The sequence below is a fragment of the Anopheles coustani genome, chromosome 2, assembly GCF_943734705.1.
Source record: "Anopheles coustani chromosome 2, idAnoCousDA_361_x.2, whole genome shotgun sequence".
Classification (NCBI taxonomy): domain Eukaryota; kingdom Metazoa; phylum Arthropoda; class Insecta; order Diptera; family Culicidae; genus Anopheles; species Anopheles coustani.
Genome location: NC_071289.1, coordinates 3221644 through 3236158, shown reverse-complemented (window position 1 = coordinate 3236158; position 14515 = coordinate 3221644). Strand labels below are relative to the sequence as shown.

The 14515-nt window shown below is 45.1% G+C and overlaps 1 protein-coding gene across 1 annotated transcript; it reads left to right on the top strand.

The window, feature by feature from the left end:
• The first annotated feature begins 374 nt into the window (after nt 1–374).
• LOC131267766 (1-acyl-sn-glycerol-3-phosphate acyltransferase alpha-like) lies at nt 375–13936 on the top strand. Its single transcript, XM_058270721.1, has 9 exons — nt 375–559; nt 1178–1311; nt 1386–1567; nt 1727–1892; nt 2051–3164; nt 3242–3439; nt 3612–3669; nt 3756–3861; nt 13569–13936. Exons 1-5 carry the CDS (start codon nt 381–383, stop codon nt 2209–2211), a joined length of 822 nt encoding a protein of 273 aa, XP_058126704.1. The 5' UTR covers nt 375–380; the 3' UTR covers nt 2212–3164; nt 3242–3439; nt 3612–3669; nt 3756–3861; nt 13569–13936.
• Nucleotides 13937–14515: the final 579 nt, after the last annotated feature.

Here is a 14515-nt window from a genome sequence, read left to right as displayed (position 1 = left end):
GCCCAGAAGTACCCGGACGTCTTCTCCGGTCCAGTTTGCTCCGGTCCGATGGTGCAGGTGGTCTACACTACACGTGCCTTATTTTTCGTTGATTAGCAGACGGGAAGTACACCTGTCGAACACTAAGGTGGAAGAGCAGCATGACTGCAATTGTTTGTAAGTGCAATTAGCGACAAGCGAACAACGGCCTTACGGGGGGAGAAGGTGTGGGAATCATCCCTCGGTCGTTTGACGAAATTGATTTACCGAATGGCGAAATGTTTGTGTGCGTCCTAATCATCGTAACAACTTCCGCGCTTCTAAACGACGTCAAGCTGCACATAAACTTGGTACTAGCGTTACTAATTAGACGGCGTTTTTTTTCTTCTCTCCTCTTCCAGATGACCACATCCAATGGTGAGCTGCTCGGTTTGGCCTTCATGGCGTTCTTCATTATCACGCTGTCGTCAACGGCGCGCTATTACTTCAAATTCTTCTGCTTCGTCGCCTTTTCGGTAGTATGCGCCGTCGGTCCAGTGCCGCTAATGCTTCTCCGGCCCCGGGACTACCGGAACGCGCTGTAAGTAATGGAAGGGACGGGTGGACAAACGCGAACGAAAACAACAACACGTTTCTCATAAAAACCCATTTCTCCCATTAGAGTTTTAGTCCGTGGAGGCACAAAGCGCGTGTGAGGGAGGCTTCAAGTAGTGGGGGGAGGATGACATAAAGTGTCGAGACCAGGTTGACCCTTTCGAGTTGTGGCTCGATTTTCATGGCCTCTACTCTTCAACGTTAACCCCGCGTTGTGCTTACATTTTACATGCGTTTGTGCCGGTCATCCGGGTGTTTGCGCTGGAGTTGAAGTTGTGAACCCAACTGGCCCTAATGTTGTAGAGAGGGCCCCCTTTTTCAATGTCGTTTATGTTAATTATGCATTAGCTCTGGGGTGTCGTGGGACGCGTGATAACCTTTACTATCCACAAGTTGCCGGGACCCGGTGGGTTGGTCACGAAAGAGTAATGTAACATTTTCTTTATTGATTAACGTAATGAGTTTGATGTGAAAAATTACTTAGACACAATGATTGATAGGTGGAAGTGGAATGAACTACCTGATGCCGATTTGGGAACCGGTGAAAACTTGCTCTCCAACGCGGATTACTAACGAATGCTTTCGTTTTCCTTTCGCTTTTCAGAATTCCAGCGTACTTGTGCGTCCGGTTCGGGAAGATGCTCGGTGCGTCATTTTCGGTCCGTGGCAAGGAAAACATCAATCGCAACCACGGAGGAATCGTGATGATGAATCACCAGAGCGCACTGGACTTAATTGGTAATAAAACGGAGGCTAATATAGTTGTGTCCGGGATGTTTTATGCTTTCCGTTTTTCGCCTGCCCGTTTTTAGTTCTGGCGGAACTTTGGCCTATCATGGGACGGTCGACTGTGGTTGCGAAAAAGGAGGTCCTGTATATGTTCCCGTTCGGAACCGCCTGTTGGCTTTGGGGCACGCTGTTTATCGATCGACAGAATCGTGATTCAGCAAAGACCGTCATCAACAAGGAGGCGAAGGCCATCAACGAGAAGCAGGTACTGTGTGGCAGTGGGGCGGGATTTTCGGGATCCAAGAACGGATATTTGATAGAGAGAACCAACCCCCGTTACCGTGCATAATGTATAGGGAATTGGCCTTATCGCCGGCGCTTGGGTACGACTTGGTTTCATTTTTCTTTCTTCCCTTTTTTTTAGGCGAAACTACTTTTCTTCCCGGAAGGAACACGGGGCAACGGGGACAAACTACTGCCATTTAAGAAGGGTTCGTTCCACGTGGCCGTCGAATCGCAGGCCTTCATTCAACCGGTGGTCATTTCGAAGTACCACTTTCTCAAGTCTAACGCAAAGATTTTTAACCGAGGTAGGGATACCGGTAGGGGTTTTGGGGAACTGTACATCTGGGGTAGCTCCCAAATTGCTCTAATGACTCTCTGCTATTAGATCGTGCTACGGTCGCCACATTTATGTGCTCTGATTTATTCATACTCTGTTCCTTTTGTCGTCTTCTATTCGTTTTAGGACAAAATATTATCAAGATTCTTCCGGAAATTTCCTGTGCCGGGCTGACGAAGGACGACATTCCAGCGCTGACGGAGCGCGTACAGAAGATGATGCAGCGGGAATACGAGCTCCTCTCGGAGGAATCGCTGGCGATCAACAATATAAGCGAAGTGCATTAGCTGAAGCAATGTCGATCAGATATCCCTTGGCCCGAGGGAAAGGATGACACCAGGCAGTGGAAGCCGGTGTATTATTTTTCGAACTTTACTCCCCTTCTTCTCCCGTTTGGATAAACTATTTATATCGACGGACAGCAGCTGCGGCATTATAATCATCATCCATCGAAACAGAGAGAGAGAGAGAGAGAATAAGTCATCGCTTACGAGAAACAACATAGTCAGGAATTACCGTATAGAAACCTCCTCATACAGAGAGCTTAGTAGTGGCGATTTGCTAAAAAACTTTTAAAATTTAACATTTACGAAATACCACTGGCATAGTTTCTCATTAATAGTTTCTTCCAGCACTCGGGGCTCCGAGGCAAACGCAAGCAAACGCAAACGCACAATCCTACCTAAAAAAGTGATCGTGCGAAAGCCGTTTCCGACAAATTGTGTGTGCGTGGCTTGTACCAGTCCATTTTCTATCTTCGCCCGTTAGTGAAACGACTATTGTTCCTGTAGCAATAAGTAATGTAGGGGGTAGCGAAGGCTTGCCCCCACTGGAAAATCGATACAAATTTAGTAACACACAGTTAGAACACGCTGGGTGGAATCCTAACTACTACTACTAATAGTAGCCATCAATCAAAAAGAAGCAAACGAGTGCAAACTGCTTGTAAATAGCGTACAAAGTACATATTTTAGCACGATAAGAATTTTATCCAAGAGCATAGGTTTAGGGAAGAGGGCTCGAACCGCGTCCTACAAATGCGAGCATGGGAAACGCACAAGCGACGTGAAAGGAGCGCAAATACAAAACAAAAATATTAAAGCCTAGCGAGTCACCAGCAGCAAGCACACACAGACAAAAAACAAAACGGGTGCTCACAGTAAATGGCGCAAGGAAAACAAACGTGACACGACGACGACGGTGTACGTTAAATGTGATAATACATTAAAACAAAGCGGAGGTAAGCAGAGAAACGGGCTCATGTTTGCTTTCTATGAGAAACATCCTTACTGAAAATCCTTATCCTCATCCTCAAAGCACACGAACACGACGATCCCTCCTTGTTGCCTGAACACGGTAGGTTCACGACCTCCGTAACAAACTCGTGCAAAGGGAAAAAACACGTTATTGTTCCCGAAGGAAAACCCGCTCGAAGCCGTACCCCAGTGTCGGGATGGTCTCCTTGTTCAAAAGGATGTTGGCACTATCGTACGAAAGCGGCCTGGATTCATAAGTGTAAGTGGTTGGTAAAGGCATTGTTATGTAGGTCTGGAAAATCAATCTCTTTAAATAATTTAACTGTGGTGTCCAACTCTCACGCTTTTTGTTTCCATTGTGTTAGGATATTGGTTTTGTCCGACGTAAATTCTGTTGAAGGGTATTTTTTAATTTCTTTTTTGTTTTTTAGTGCTACTTATTAATTCTGAAGACAGTTCCCATTGCGAGTTTCCCACTGCATAATGAAGGTACGGTAATCAAATAGGAAAATTCATTTTTCGATTGAATCTACAATATTTCCCTTTTTTCTCACATCCTAAATGGATTGAGTAAGCTCCTTCAGGGATTTCTGTTGTCGAGGATAATCGTTCGAACGAATATATAAGAACAGCTACATGATTAGGGGCACGTCCCACGAGACCGACCTTCTTCAGTTACAGGTGAGTGACATACCTTGGAGTTGGAAAAAAAAGTCCTTGAACATCACATGCCAGTCACTTAGTAGTTGAATGGTGCGCTGCAAAATACCACAATCTCACGGGTAGAAGCCGTAAAATGGTGATGGTTGAAACTCCTCAGAGATGCTACTCGAGTCGAATTTCGTGTCATCATAATTTTCATCATAATGATATGGGGTTCAGCTTCTTTGCCCTGAGAGAACGTTGGGTTGAGTGAAACTTGTCCAGGCATGACTCATTCGGTGCATCTCCTGGGAAAGTTGTTTTTCCTTTTATTTATGTACCGCACGTGATTGGATTTCATGGTTCGATTGGGGAAGCAGTGATGGTACTGGTACTTCCAAGGCAGCGGCGTGTAATTGTATTGTCAATTGTGATTTCCCTTCGTTGATAAATGAAGTTGTAATCTTTGGGCGACAGTCAATGAAGCCCTGACTAATGTTTGCCTTCACCGTTTTGGGAGGGTAATTTTGTAAATGGACAAACAGGTCTCACCCTGAATAGACAACCATATATTTATGCAGGTTTAATTGTACAGAACATTCTGCAATGGGTGACGAGGCTTCCATTAAGTTGTTTCCTGCTTATCATATTGAAAAGGAGAAGAAGGTGTAAAATAGATTAATCTTGGTTCTCGCTTTGGTCAAAGATGATTGGAATATGTATTGGTCTATTACGTTACCTGTTCCGAGACAGAATATTCTAATTGGTTGATAATTGTTTTCTTTCATCTATTCACACTTTTACCTTCCGTGAACATTTCGTTTTCGATTGTAGTGTTTAGCTGCGGAAATTGTTTGTGAAATGTGGAGTAATTTTTAATTCACTTTCACCGTGGAACCCACGTACCCTTGTTCTTGCCGGGATCTTTAATATCATCTCGCCTAATTTACCTCCCCGTTGCTTCCATCCTCAAATTCCCGTGACACGTGCCGAGGTGGGTTTCGTTTGGCCGCTTTTGTGGTGAAGTTGAACGAAGTTTCCCTCGGTGGGGAATGGTGGAGGAGGAGAACCTGCAATCGACAGGTTCCCGAATGAGTGCATATTTGTGTGACACTGACATGCTGGTATTCGATTTTAGGACACTTTGGCAAAACCACGACCATGGCGGGGAGGGGCGGGCCACATTATAAACACCGCACTACCGCCCCGCCGGTGTGACATCTACCCTGTGCGCTCCCTGCGAGGTTATATTACTCCCTTCGGAATTCATTCCATTTCACCTTCCCTAACCACCTGCAAGAAGAAAGGGAAGTCGGGGAAAACCCACGCTGCCGAAATACTTTTCCTGCCTCCGGAATGAAATAGGGGCTTTCCATTGCGGTTTCAATGATCCCCCGGTGTTGCGTCGTGTAGTGTAAGGCGAGAAGAGAAATGCGACAGGGAGCGGTGGGATGACTTTTGGTGAACAACAGGGAAGTTTTCTATCTTCACACAATTCGTCGTATGTGTATGTGTGTACGTATCTTTGTTGCGACTTTCTCCAGGGGAAGACTATTCCAATGGGAAAATGCTCCCCACACAAGCGAGAAGGTGTTTACGTTGTTGTTTAAGCTCTTCGTGTTGGTTTCTATGTGTAGCTTTGAGTTTTCATTAGGGAAAACTGGTGTAGACAGTTTCCTTTCTAAGGAAAAAGGATTATAAAGGTGTCGGAAAACCTTGCTTGATCCATCGATCGGATTTGTAACGGTTAGGGTATAGGTTATTCGTTTCTCAGTACGTTCAGATTGCGTAAGGTTCCGGACCTTTAGTTGGAGATTGATGCAAGGGAAAACTTTTAAGCCTTTGTGCCTGAATTTAGATCAAACTTGGCATCGGCATCCAAATCCATTTGGAGAAAGGCACGATCGATGACGTTATGAAATCATAAGCCGCTTGCTCCTAAATGTTATCAATCTTCATTACAGATCCGTATCGGTTGCTGGATCGAGGCGAGAAGTAGATTAGATGATAATGCTCTCTATTAGAGAAGAAGAAAAGAGAGAAACAGATGAAAAAAAAAGAAATGTTATGCTAACGTCCTATCGGTTTTTTATATTGTTGCATTATGTTACAGAGCAATTGGATTATGCTAAATTATGATCGCTGAGTTGGAGCTTTACTGCGTGTCTACATTTACATCAGATCAATGCCCGATGGATCAGATCATTTATTTGATCCTGTGTGAATGAACACAACTTTATCATTTGCCATTGATCTGAATCGATGCACCAAAGATCCAATTTAGATGTGGACAAAATATCAAGAGGTGTGTTTTGTGAATCATTGCAATCTTCATTGAAAATTTTGTACTCTTAAAAAGAAAATATTTTTGTAGATATTTTGGTGGTTAGACACATTGTCATTCAAGAGGACCCCTCTTATGCAAATTCCATGCACATGCCGGGAATGTGCCCCTTCCGGCACAAATTTAATGCTTTTTTATTGGCCATCCCTTTGTGTGATTAGCACACATCCGGTTAAACAATCACGCCCAACACATGCCGCACAAAACGCTGCGCCTAACAATCAGAGCGCCGGAACTGAAACAAAAAAAAAGGACCCGGTTCCTTGGCCAACATCGAGGGGTGCGCCTCGGAGCAGCAACTCTTGTGCAACCCGCCATCCGACCGTGTGTTTACTTTTCCCAACGTGCAACAACACCCGCATTTTCCGCATTTTTCGTGTTGCTTTATTCCGCTTCAGCAACGTGGTGTCGAATTTCCCCTTTCGACAACCGAGGAGTGCCGGAACTCGTACGCGTGAGTCCTTGAGTCCTTGCGCCGGCCGGCATGGCAACGGAATGGCGCCGCGTGGTACCGCTCACTCTCTGTTTACAGTGAAACTCGCTCACTCAATTTTCCGCATTTTCCGGAGAGCGTGGGAGAGAGCCGCGTTCTCTTCATCCGGATGTCCGCTTTTCCTTGGCGTGTGTAAACATTCCGATTCTGTTGGGAACGTCGAGCCAGTAGTGAATCGGTTGTCGAGCGGTGAAGGCGTGCGTCGTTTGATTCCCGGACACCCGGATGAAAGTTCGCATCCAACCTCGGGACTCGAGGCGGGATATTCGTGAGGTTTGGGAAGGTTTAGTTCAGGGTTGCGTCTGTGGAAGTGCATCCTGGACCTGGATCTTCTTCTCTTGAGTTGGAGGATTTGCACGCGGCATTTTTCGTACGTGTCCTGCGTGGCCAATGAGGCCACCGTGAAGCCGGGAATCGTACTCGGTCTCCTGTATGTGTGTGTGCGTGTTTGTGTGCTATGGTACGTGACCATATGCGGGGATTAGGATGTTCCGGGATGCAGGATTACGACCACTGCAGCCGCGTGGAGCGCGTGGCATCGATCACCAAACCCTGGCGTAGTGCGTATGTGTGCTCCATTAATCATCGATCGTTTGTGTGTGTCCCCACGGCCAAGGGAAGCTTTCTGCCTCTGCGAAACCGGGTCGGATTACTTCAGCGTAGAGAAGGCTGGCATCGGAAATCAGAAGCCAAAAGCCCACGGACCAGGACCGACCGGAAAATCGCATGCCACGAGGATTAGGCCGTTGCGACGCCACTAATTTTGTTTACGCGACCACCGCGTCCGTTGCAATCTTGCCCGGGAAAGTGGCCGCTCCCTGTGTGTGGTGGATGCGTTTCGGTTGGCCAACGAAAATAAATAACAAATGACCGATCACCGGTGGTTTGGAATTTCAGCCAGCCTTGAGAGCATCTCGTTCGGCGAGGCCGAAAAGAAAAAGCCGTAAAGTGAAACTCATGGAAAACTGGCGGTGCGTGGAAAATGTTTAGTTCGCAAATGTAGTTTATAGATATGCCCGATAGGAATGCGTGTGATTTTGTTTACTTACAACAATCAAAAGTGATTGCCATACGGATTAACAAGCGAGGGGGTTTTCCCGCTCGCCACATAAACTGATGAAGTGATAATAGTGGTAAGTGTTGAACCGAATTCAACGGCGAGGGAGGAAACTGCGTTTGGGTCCCCCTCTGGGAATTGATTCAGATTTTATCTTTTTTTATGAGAATTTCACGTCATTGCTTGAAATCGGAGCCACTTCATCGAGATTTTTCCCTTTTTAATATACTCCGGGCGTGACAAACTGATCAATATGATAATCCTTGGATAGAACGCCTGAACGTAAAGATGAAAGATATGGGGACAAAATAATCTGGCCGTGTTGTTGGGGAAATGAAAACCACAAGTGGTCATAATTCAGAGTTGTTGCACGACCAACGACCCCTCGATAGGCCAGAAGGCCGGGAGGGTTTGTTGTGCCAGAAAAGGAAGTCATTCCTAACATCTTTATGTCTTATTTTCACTCGAGAGGCCTTTAAGGTTATACTTCTGTCCGAGTAGAAATTTGAAAATGTGGAAGATAATCTACACTCCCGCCCGATTTCCATTCGTCGCTCCATGTTTTTCCTTTACGAAGGACATCGGATGGGGAAGCGAGTGGTGGGAGGTAAAATGTTACACTGATAAATTGAAGCCGCGCGCGAAAAATGTTAACGCGAATGTCGCCTTCTCGCGCCACGTGGAACCTTTTTAAATGATACGTTACGCGGCGGACTCCAAAAGGGAAAATGAAATGGATGCCCACCGAGAGACCATTTATCCACGTGTATCTTGCAAAACAGAACAAAGGTGTGGGTTTTATAGTGGGTGCGTGGAGTGTAACGGAGGCGCTTTTGGGGGAGGAGAGTACGGTTCAAAATTACATCCGCCATTAAATTTTATTTTAAGTAATACGCCTTTTTTTATTTATTTTCCACGGAGGGGGCACCAAATGGTACCAGACATCGGTGTTGGTAAGTGGATTTAAACTACACGACCATTGCCACCGATTGTGCTACCGACCGAAGGATACGGTCGGTCTTTTGGTTTGTCTTCCGAGGATCAGAACAGTCCTCGAGAATTCCTCGACTCACCTTGGAAGGAAGCCGGGAAATTCGGATAAATGTACTAAAAACCACCGGGCAGACGGAGGGGGCGGCTGTCTGGGAAAACCAGTGTAAGCTTAACGTACGGTCCCGCTATTCTCGGCCACACGGAAGGAAATATTTAAATCTAAGCTTTCCCTCTTCAAAAGGCCCGGCGGATTAAGGAAAAGGTCGACCCGGGATAAAATGTCATAATTTTTAAACAAGTCTGCATAAAAATGCGCCAATGCGGAACCAAGAATGTTGATCACTTTCACTCAAGGGAACTGGTAGCTTTTTTTTTTTTTGGTACCACGAAACGCATCCTTGGCAGTGAAGATGAAACCTTTCCCGGTTCACAGGTTCCAAATGTGTCGAGTGCCAAAAGTACTTCTGGGAGAGTGAAAGTGAAACCGATAATGCGATTTTCAGAACAATAGGAGAAGCCATCGTCTGGATGCTACACAAGGCAAGCCTTTTTTCTCTCATTTAATGTCCTTTTTTCTTGCCCCCTCCCGTCGGGCTTTCTCTTTATCCCGAGCATCATTTGAGAACGGCAATAGTGATTATGGCGGCAATCAAAGGCATTCCTTCGGTGCGATTTTTCCCCGGCGAATTCGGGGTTTGGCAGACGGTCGCCAATTTTGGGGATGATGTTCCTGTTCCTTTTTTTCACGTTAACAACACGTTGTACACGACGTCTCGATTATTTTTGGCCGATCGTTATGCCCCGGGAGCGTCCGGTTTGCCTCATTTTTGAAGGTCGTCAAATGGGGCTTCCGAGGTGAAAAGGGTAATTGAAAAATGAAACAACTGGACGTGCAGCAATTTCGGGCGCTGCTGGAGACACTCTTCCAGGTGGAAGGTTTCCCGAAAGAAAGGTGTGAAATGGATTGGAAAGGATTGCACTTTTTTCTCTCCTAAAAAGAGTTAGCTAGCTTTTTTATTATTCAACGTAATTACGACATTGGTCAATCGTCCGCAAAAAGGCAATTAAATTGGTAATAAGACTCAACTAGACTATCGTAAAATACTTCAGAGAATTTTCGAAACGATCGTATCTAACACTAAGCCAATAAGCATCATCATGCTGTGGTAGATATTGATTATCTTTGGTACAAAAATTGATCGTTTTTACGATTCCTTTTAGCATGCAAACATGAAGGTCCTTGGAGGCTTTGTTTGGAAGGCGGTCTTAATTAATGATCATCGGAAATGCTGCTAGCTTTTAATTAAGCGCTGATCGTTGTCAATTAAGTGATTATTGTTTTTATTTTTTTTCCCGCGTGGTCAGGATGTTGGTGGTATTTCCTTGAATTTGGAAGCGATTAACTCGTAATTCATTATGAATCATTTTGGTCGAACAGGACGATGGGTTCGTCCTTGTGGAGCTTCACATACGAGCAAGATATGGGGAGCTCAACACCACCGTTCGAAGAACAGAGGGGCCGTTAGGTTTTCCGACTCGATTGAGTGCCATCCTCCTCACGGTGGGATGTAAATTAATTGCTTCACTAACATCCCTTCCACCATTTCGGTAGGAAAAATTATGAATGAACGACGGAGGGGATACAAACAAGTGCAACTGTGGTGGACGAAGTCCGGAAGGAAACGTGTCCGGGTGCCCCGGGCAACAGCAAGTGGCCGACGATTTTAATTTACGCAACAGTGCATTTCCCATATGGCGCCACCAGGCTCGGACCATCTCCTCCCACATTTTCTACGGTAGAACGTTACATACATAACATGCTGATGGCGACGATGATGATGATGAGGTTGAGATTGATGAGGGGGATCCGCTGGCCGCGGTTCGGTTTCCAGCAACCCGTGCGTGATGCATTTTCGTCGCGCCTTCGTGCCCGTTTTGTTTGCGATCAATTTCCACCCCCCCCCCCAGACTTGGGGATAAATTGCTCTGCGTTCCGGAAGCGAAGGGGAAAAACATTCATCTATCATGCCCATGCACGTGAAACCGAGCGTGGTTTTCCTCGTGGTGGTACACAATGTGTGAAGTGTGTATGGTTTTTCTCGTCTTCATTACGATGTAAATTATATTCCCTTCTTGTGAAATCTGCGATTAAAGCTGGTGGAATGCACATTTGCTTACTTAATGCAGTTAATATATCTAGAGGATGAACCTGGGAAACCTGTCTCCTGGAGAATAAATAAGAAAGTGGCATGGAAAATCAAATTCCACGACTTGATTCTAAACCTTGATTATATGTTGAACATCCCGTAAACATAAGAAGGAGATATCTTCGTAAAGTATTTTAATCAATGCACTTTAAACATCGATCTATCAGCATTTTCTCGAGTAACGGGTGATGGAATGTTTTTAAGTGTTTTGCCACAAAAAAAGGAACTAGATACTGTAAGAATGTCCTTGAAACCTTGTCTTTCCTTTCCGCAAGTTTTCAAGAGGACTTGCATCGGATAACCACTCGGGAAAATTGACTCGGGTTTTCCCGGCAGGTGTAATGAGTCACCCAACGAAACAAATTCGTCTGCAACAGCATCTCCCGTTGACTTTTCCATTTCTGCATCATGCGTAGTGCTCAAATCAAACTCTCCCTCTCTCTCTCTCTCTCTCTCGGTCGAACCAGACGCAGACCAAACTTGGGTTTGATGGAAAATAAAATTGTTTACGTAAAAATCGATCTAACCGAGATCGACGTCAGTTATGGGATTCCCTGCAGGAAAGGGTAACGGGTTCCCTGTTTGCATATTGACTAGCTGAGCAACTGCACTGGCCGTTTCCATATCGGTTTCCCAGTTAGAGTGTTATTTTTATTCCGTTTTCCTCCAACATGTGGGGATGTTTTGGACGTGTTTTTGTTTTCCTCTCTCGCTCTCGGTTGTTTAATTTGTACTTTCGCTGGTCCGCTGCCGAACAAAACCAACAACATGCCCTACCATAACCGCCCGGAATATCTTATAGCGCGGTGTTGCAATCGAGGCAGGAAATTGCGTTTGTGAGGGATTGATTGCACCTGAATTGATCCACGTTTCCTCCAATATCTGACACTGTGTGTGTGTGTACCGCTTGAATGTTCAGGCCACTTTAAATATTCATGTTGCTCGCCTTGTTTCGCGCGCACATAGTTCGGGAAATTCCCCTTCAACGCCCCATGGGCAGGAAGTAGATTTTATGAAGGGAGCGTAAAGTGTTTCCTTTCATTCGATTGTATTCATTTGGTCTCCCGGCGTCCCCGGGAAACCGGGAATGCCGGGGTGAAAACATTCTTTTCCCGTTTCGTGAATGGAAAGTAGGGCATCGGTGGGGACACGGAGCAGGACACGGTCCTAACAAACGATCGTAATTATGTTTACAATGGATGAATCGAAATAATGTAATTAAAGAAAAGTTTACATTTTGCATACATAACAGCGAACAGTGACGTGAATAGAAGGGAAAATGCCCTTTTGCCTCGACGCGGGCCATCAACCTTTCGGGGGGAGTGAAAAATGAAGGCACGAAATCGAATACACGACGAACGCGCAAGGAAATCCGGAAGAAGTGTAAAAGAATTTAATGAAAATGAATCAACGAGCGTTGGGGGAGAGAGGAAGAATCTCAAAGGAGTCCAAAGTAGGACAATCTTTTACTCGAGCTCAAGCAAAAAGGCGCTGGAATGTCGTTGACAAATTGCTTTCATCTAACCTCACTTGTTCATCGGAAATAAATTCGGCCGGAAGTGACACAGAGCGGACAGGAGCGGAGGAGGACATCGTGGGCGGTCACTATTAAGTAGGGGGGAACCCGTTGGCACTCGAGAGTGACGGTGAAAAACACGGACATTAATTCATCACCTTCGCCACACCGGCAGGACTTTCTTTGGTGGAGGGAAATTAAACGAAGTGTTTTTCACACCTCAGCGTTATGGAGACGCTGAGCAATGGTCAAGAATGGAATTGAAAAACGGATCTCGTGGGAAAACATTAGTTATCGTTGTTTGTCCATGGGAGCAGCGTGTTTTTAGCATGGAAGGTTTGCAGTAGAAAAGAGAGGAAGGAATTATCTTCGTTTTCCAACCTCTACTGTGTCATATGTTTAGAGATAGAACCTTAAACAATTTTAGAGATGTTTATTAGGTAATACTATCAAATTTTCCACGATTTACTTAGATCTGGCTAAAAACGACTCCTTCGGATTGCTTCAAAACCCAAGGTTGGTCCTTGTTTCAATGCAGATCAAGAAGAAACACATTTCTACTCCTTCAGCACAATTCTTAGCCGCATAAGGCTGGCGTTTGGTGAAACAAATGGTTTCACACAATTGTGTGCCTAGAGATGGTACGTGGAGGGCTCTAATTTATGGCTTAATTAAAGGTAATTGAAGGAACGGGTGATATATAAGTATTTGTGGGCGATAAGAACGCCTCCAGAGCATGCGTCGCTTCAGTTTCGCAAGGATTTGCACTTCCTTTCCAGGCCGTCTTTGGTGCAAATCGGTTGAAGGAAGAATGTAGCTCGGGAATGATGCTGGGAGGTGTCATATGCATCAGATTGGATTGTAGTTTAATTGAGATAATAAAACGGTAACGTGCAATAGGTGATAAAATTAAATTACATTGAACATTGTAGAATTGGTGTAGTTCAGTTCTTAGTTTTACTAGACTTTAGATATTTGAAATTGAAATGCAATCGTATCGCATAGAAGTGGAACTAAGTAAAACCGAACTATGAAACCACTTCCTCATCTATATTCTTTTTATTGGGCCATACTGATCACTTTAAATCGAAGAAACTTTTTTTTCCAATAGTAATTGATTTTATATTTCATTGCAGATTCCATCCATAGACGGTTTCCTTTGAAGGTGAAGCGCATCGTCTGCTACCATCTCTCATCGAAGTTCTACTACGTTCTCGAGAAAATAGTCTCAGTCTCTTCACCGGAACCGAATGGATGGCAACGTGGAAATGATATAAATTTTGCCTCTGAAAGCAATAAAAAGGATCAGTGCAAAAAAAAGGGAGGTGTCGCTGCGATCGCCCACCGAAGGGGGAACTGGTGTGTGCAGAATGGCTGGTGTGGTTTTTCCTCGCTTGGAAATCGATTGCAGTTTAGAACACATCCGTATTCTCGTCATAGAAGAGAGAGAGAGTGAAGAAGAAATATCGGGTGGAAAATATTCTATTAGTTGTTAGCTACACGTTGCGCCCTCTTTCACGGTTGTGTTGGTGCGTGGTATTCCTACGAGTGATAACACCACGCTAAGCTGTCCCGGTTGGTGTCAATGGAAATGGCACGCAGGCCGACGCAGCAGCAGGAAGGTGCAATAAAAATAATAAATGGCCACACATCATCATCATCATCATCGTACGCTTTTCCCGCCAGTGTGCAGTGCGAAAGGTAGTAGGGAAAGTGAATCATAGATATAAAGTCGGGGGCTGGAAAATGGGGCTCCAACTGAAGTCAATGCATAATCCCGCGGTGCCTGGTAAAGGTTGTGTAAAACCCCAGGATGTGTAAAAAACGAAAAGTGAAAAATTATTGCTTCCATTCCATTTCAGAGTCAAATGGATACATTTGCCCGATCGGCTATCAATAGTGGCGAGGAAGACGAGGGAAGTTGCCTTCTTTCCACATGGGCTGGGAGCAGAAGTAACAGTAAAATGCAAATAGAAGGCGCGACAAGAAATCTGCAAACAAAATCTTCTGTCCGTGGCGAATCAGACACAACGGCACGAGTTTTGTACGAGGCCTTTAAAGTCACCTCAGTAAGTCGACGACT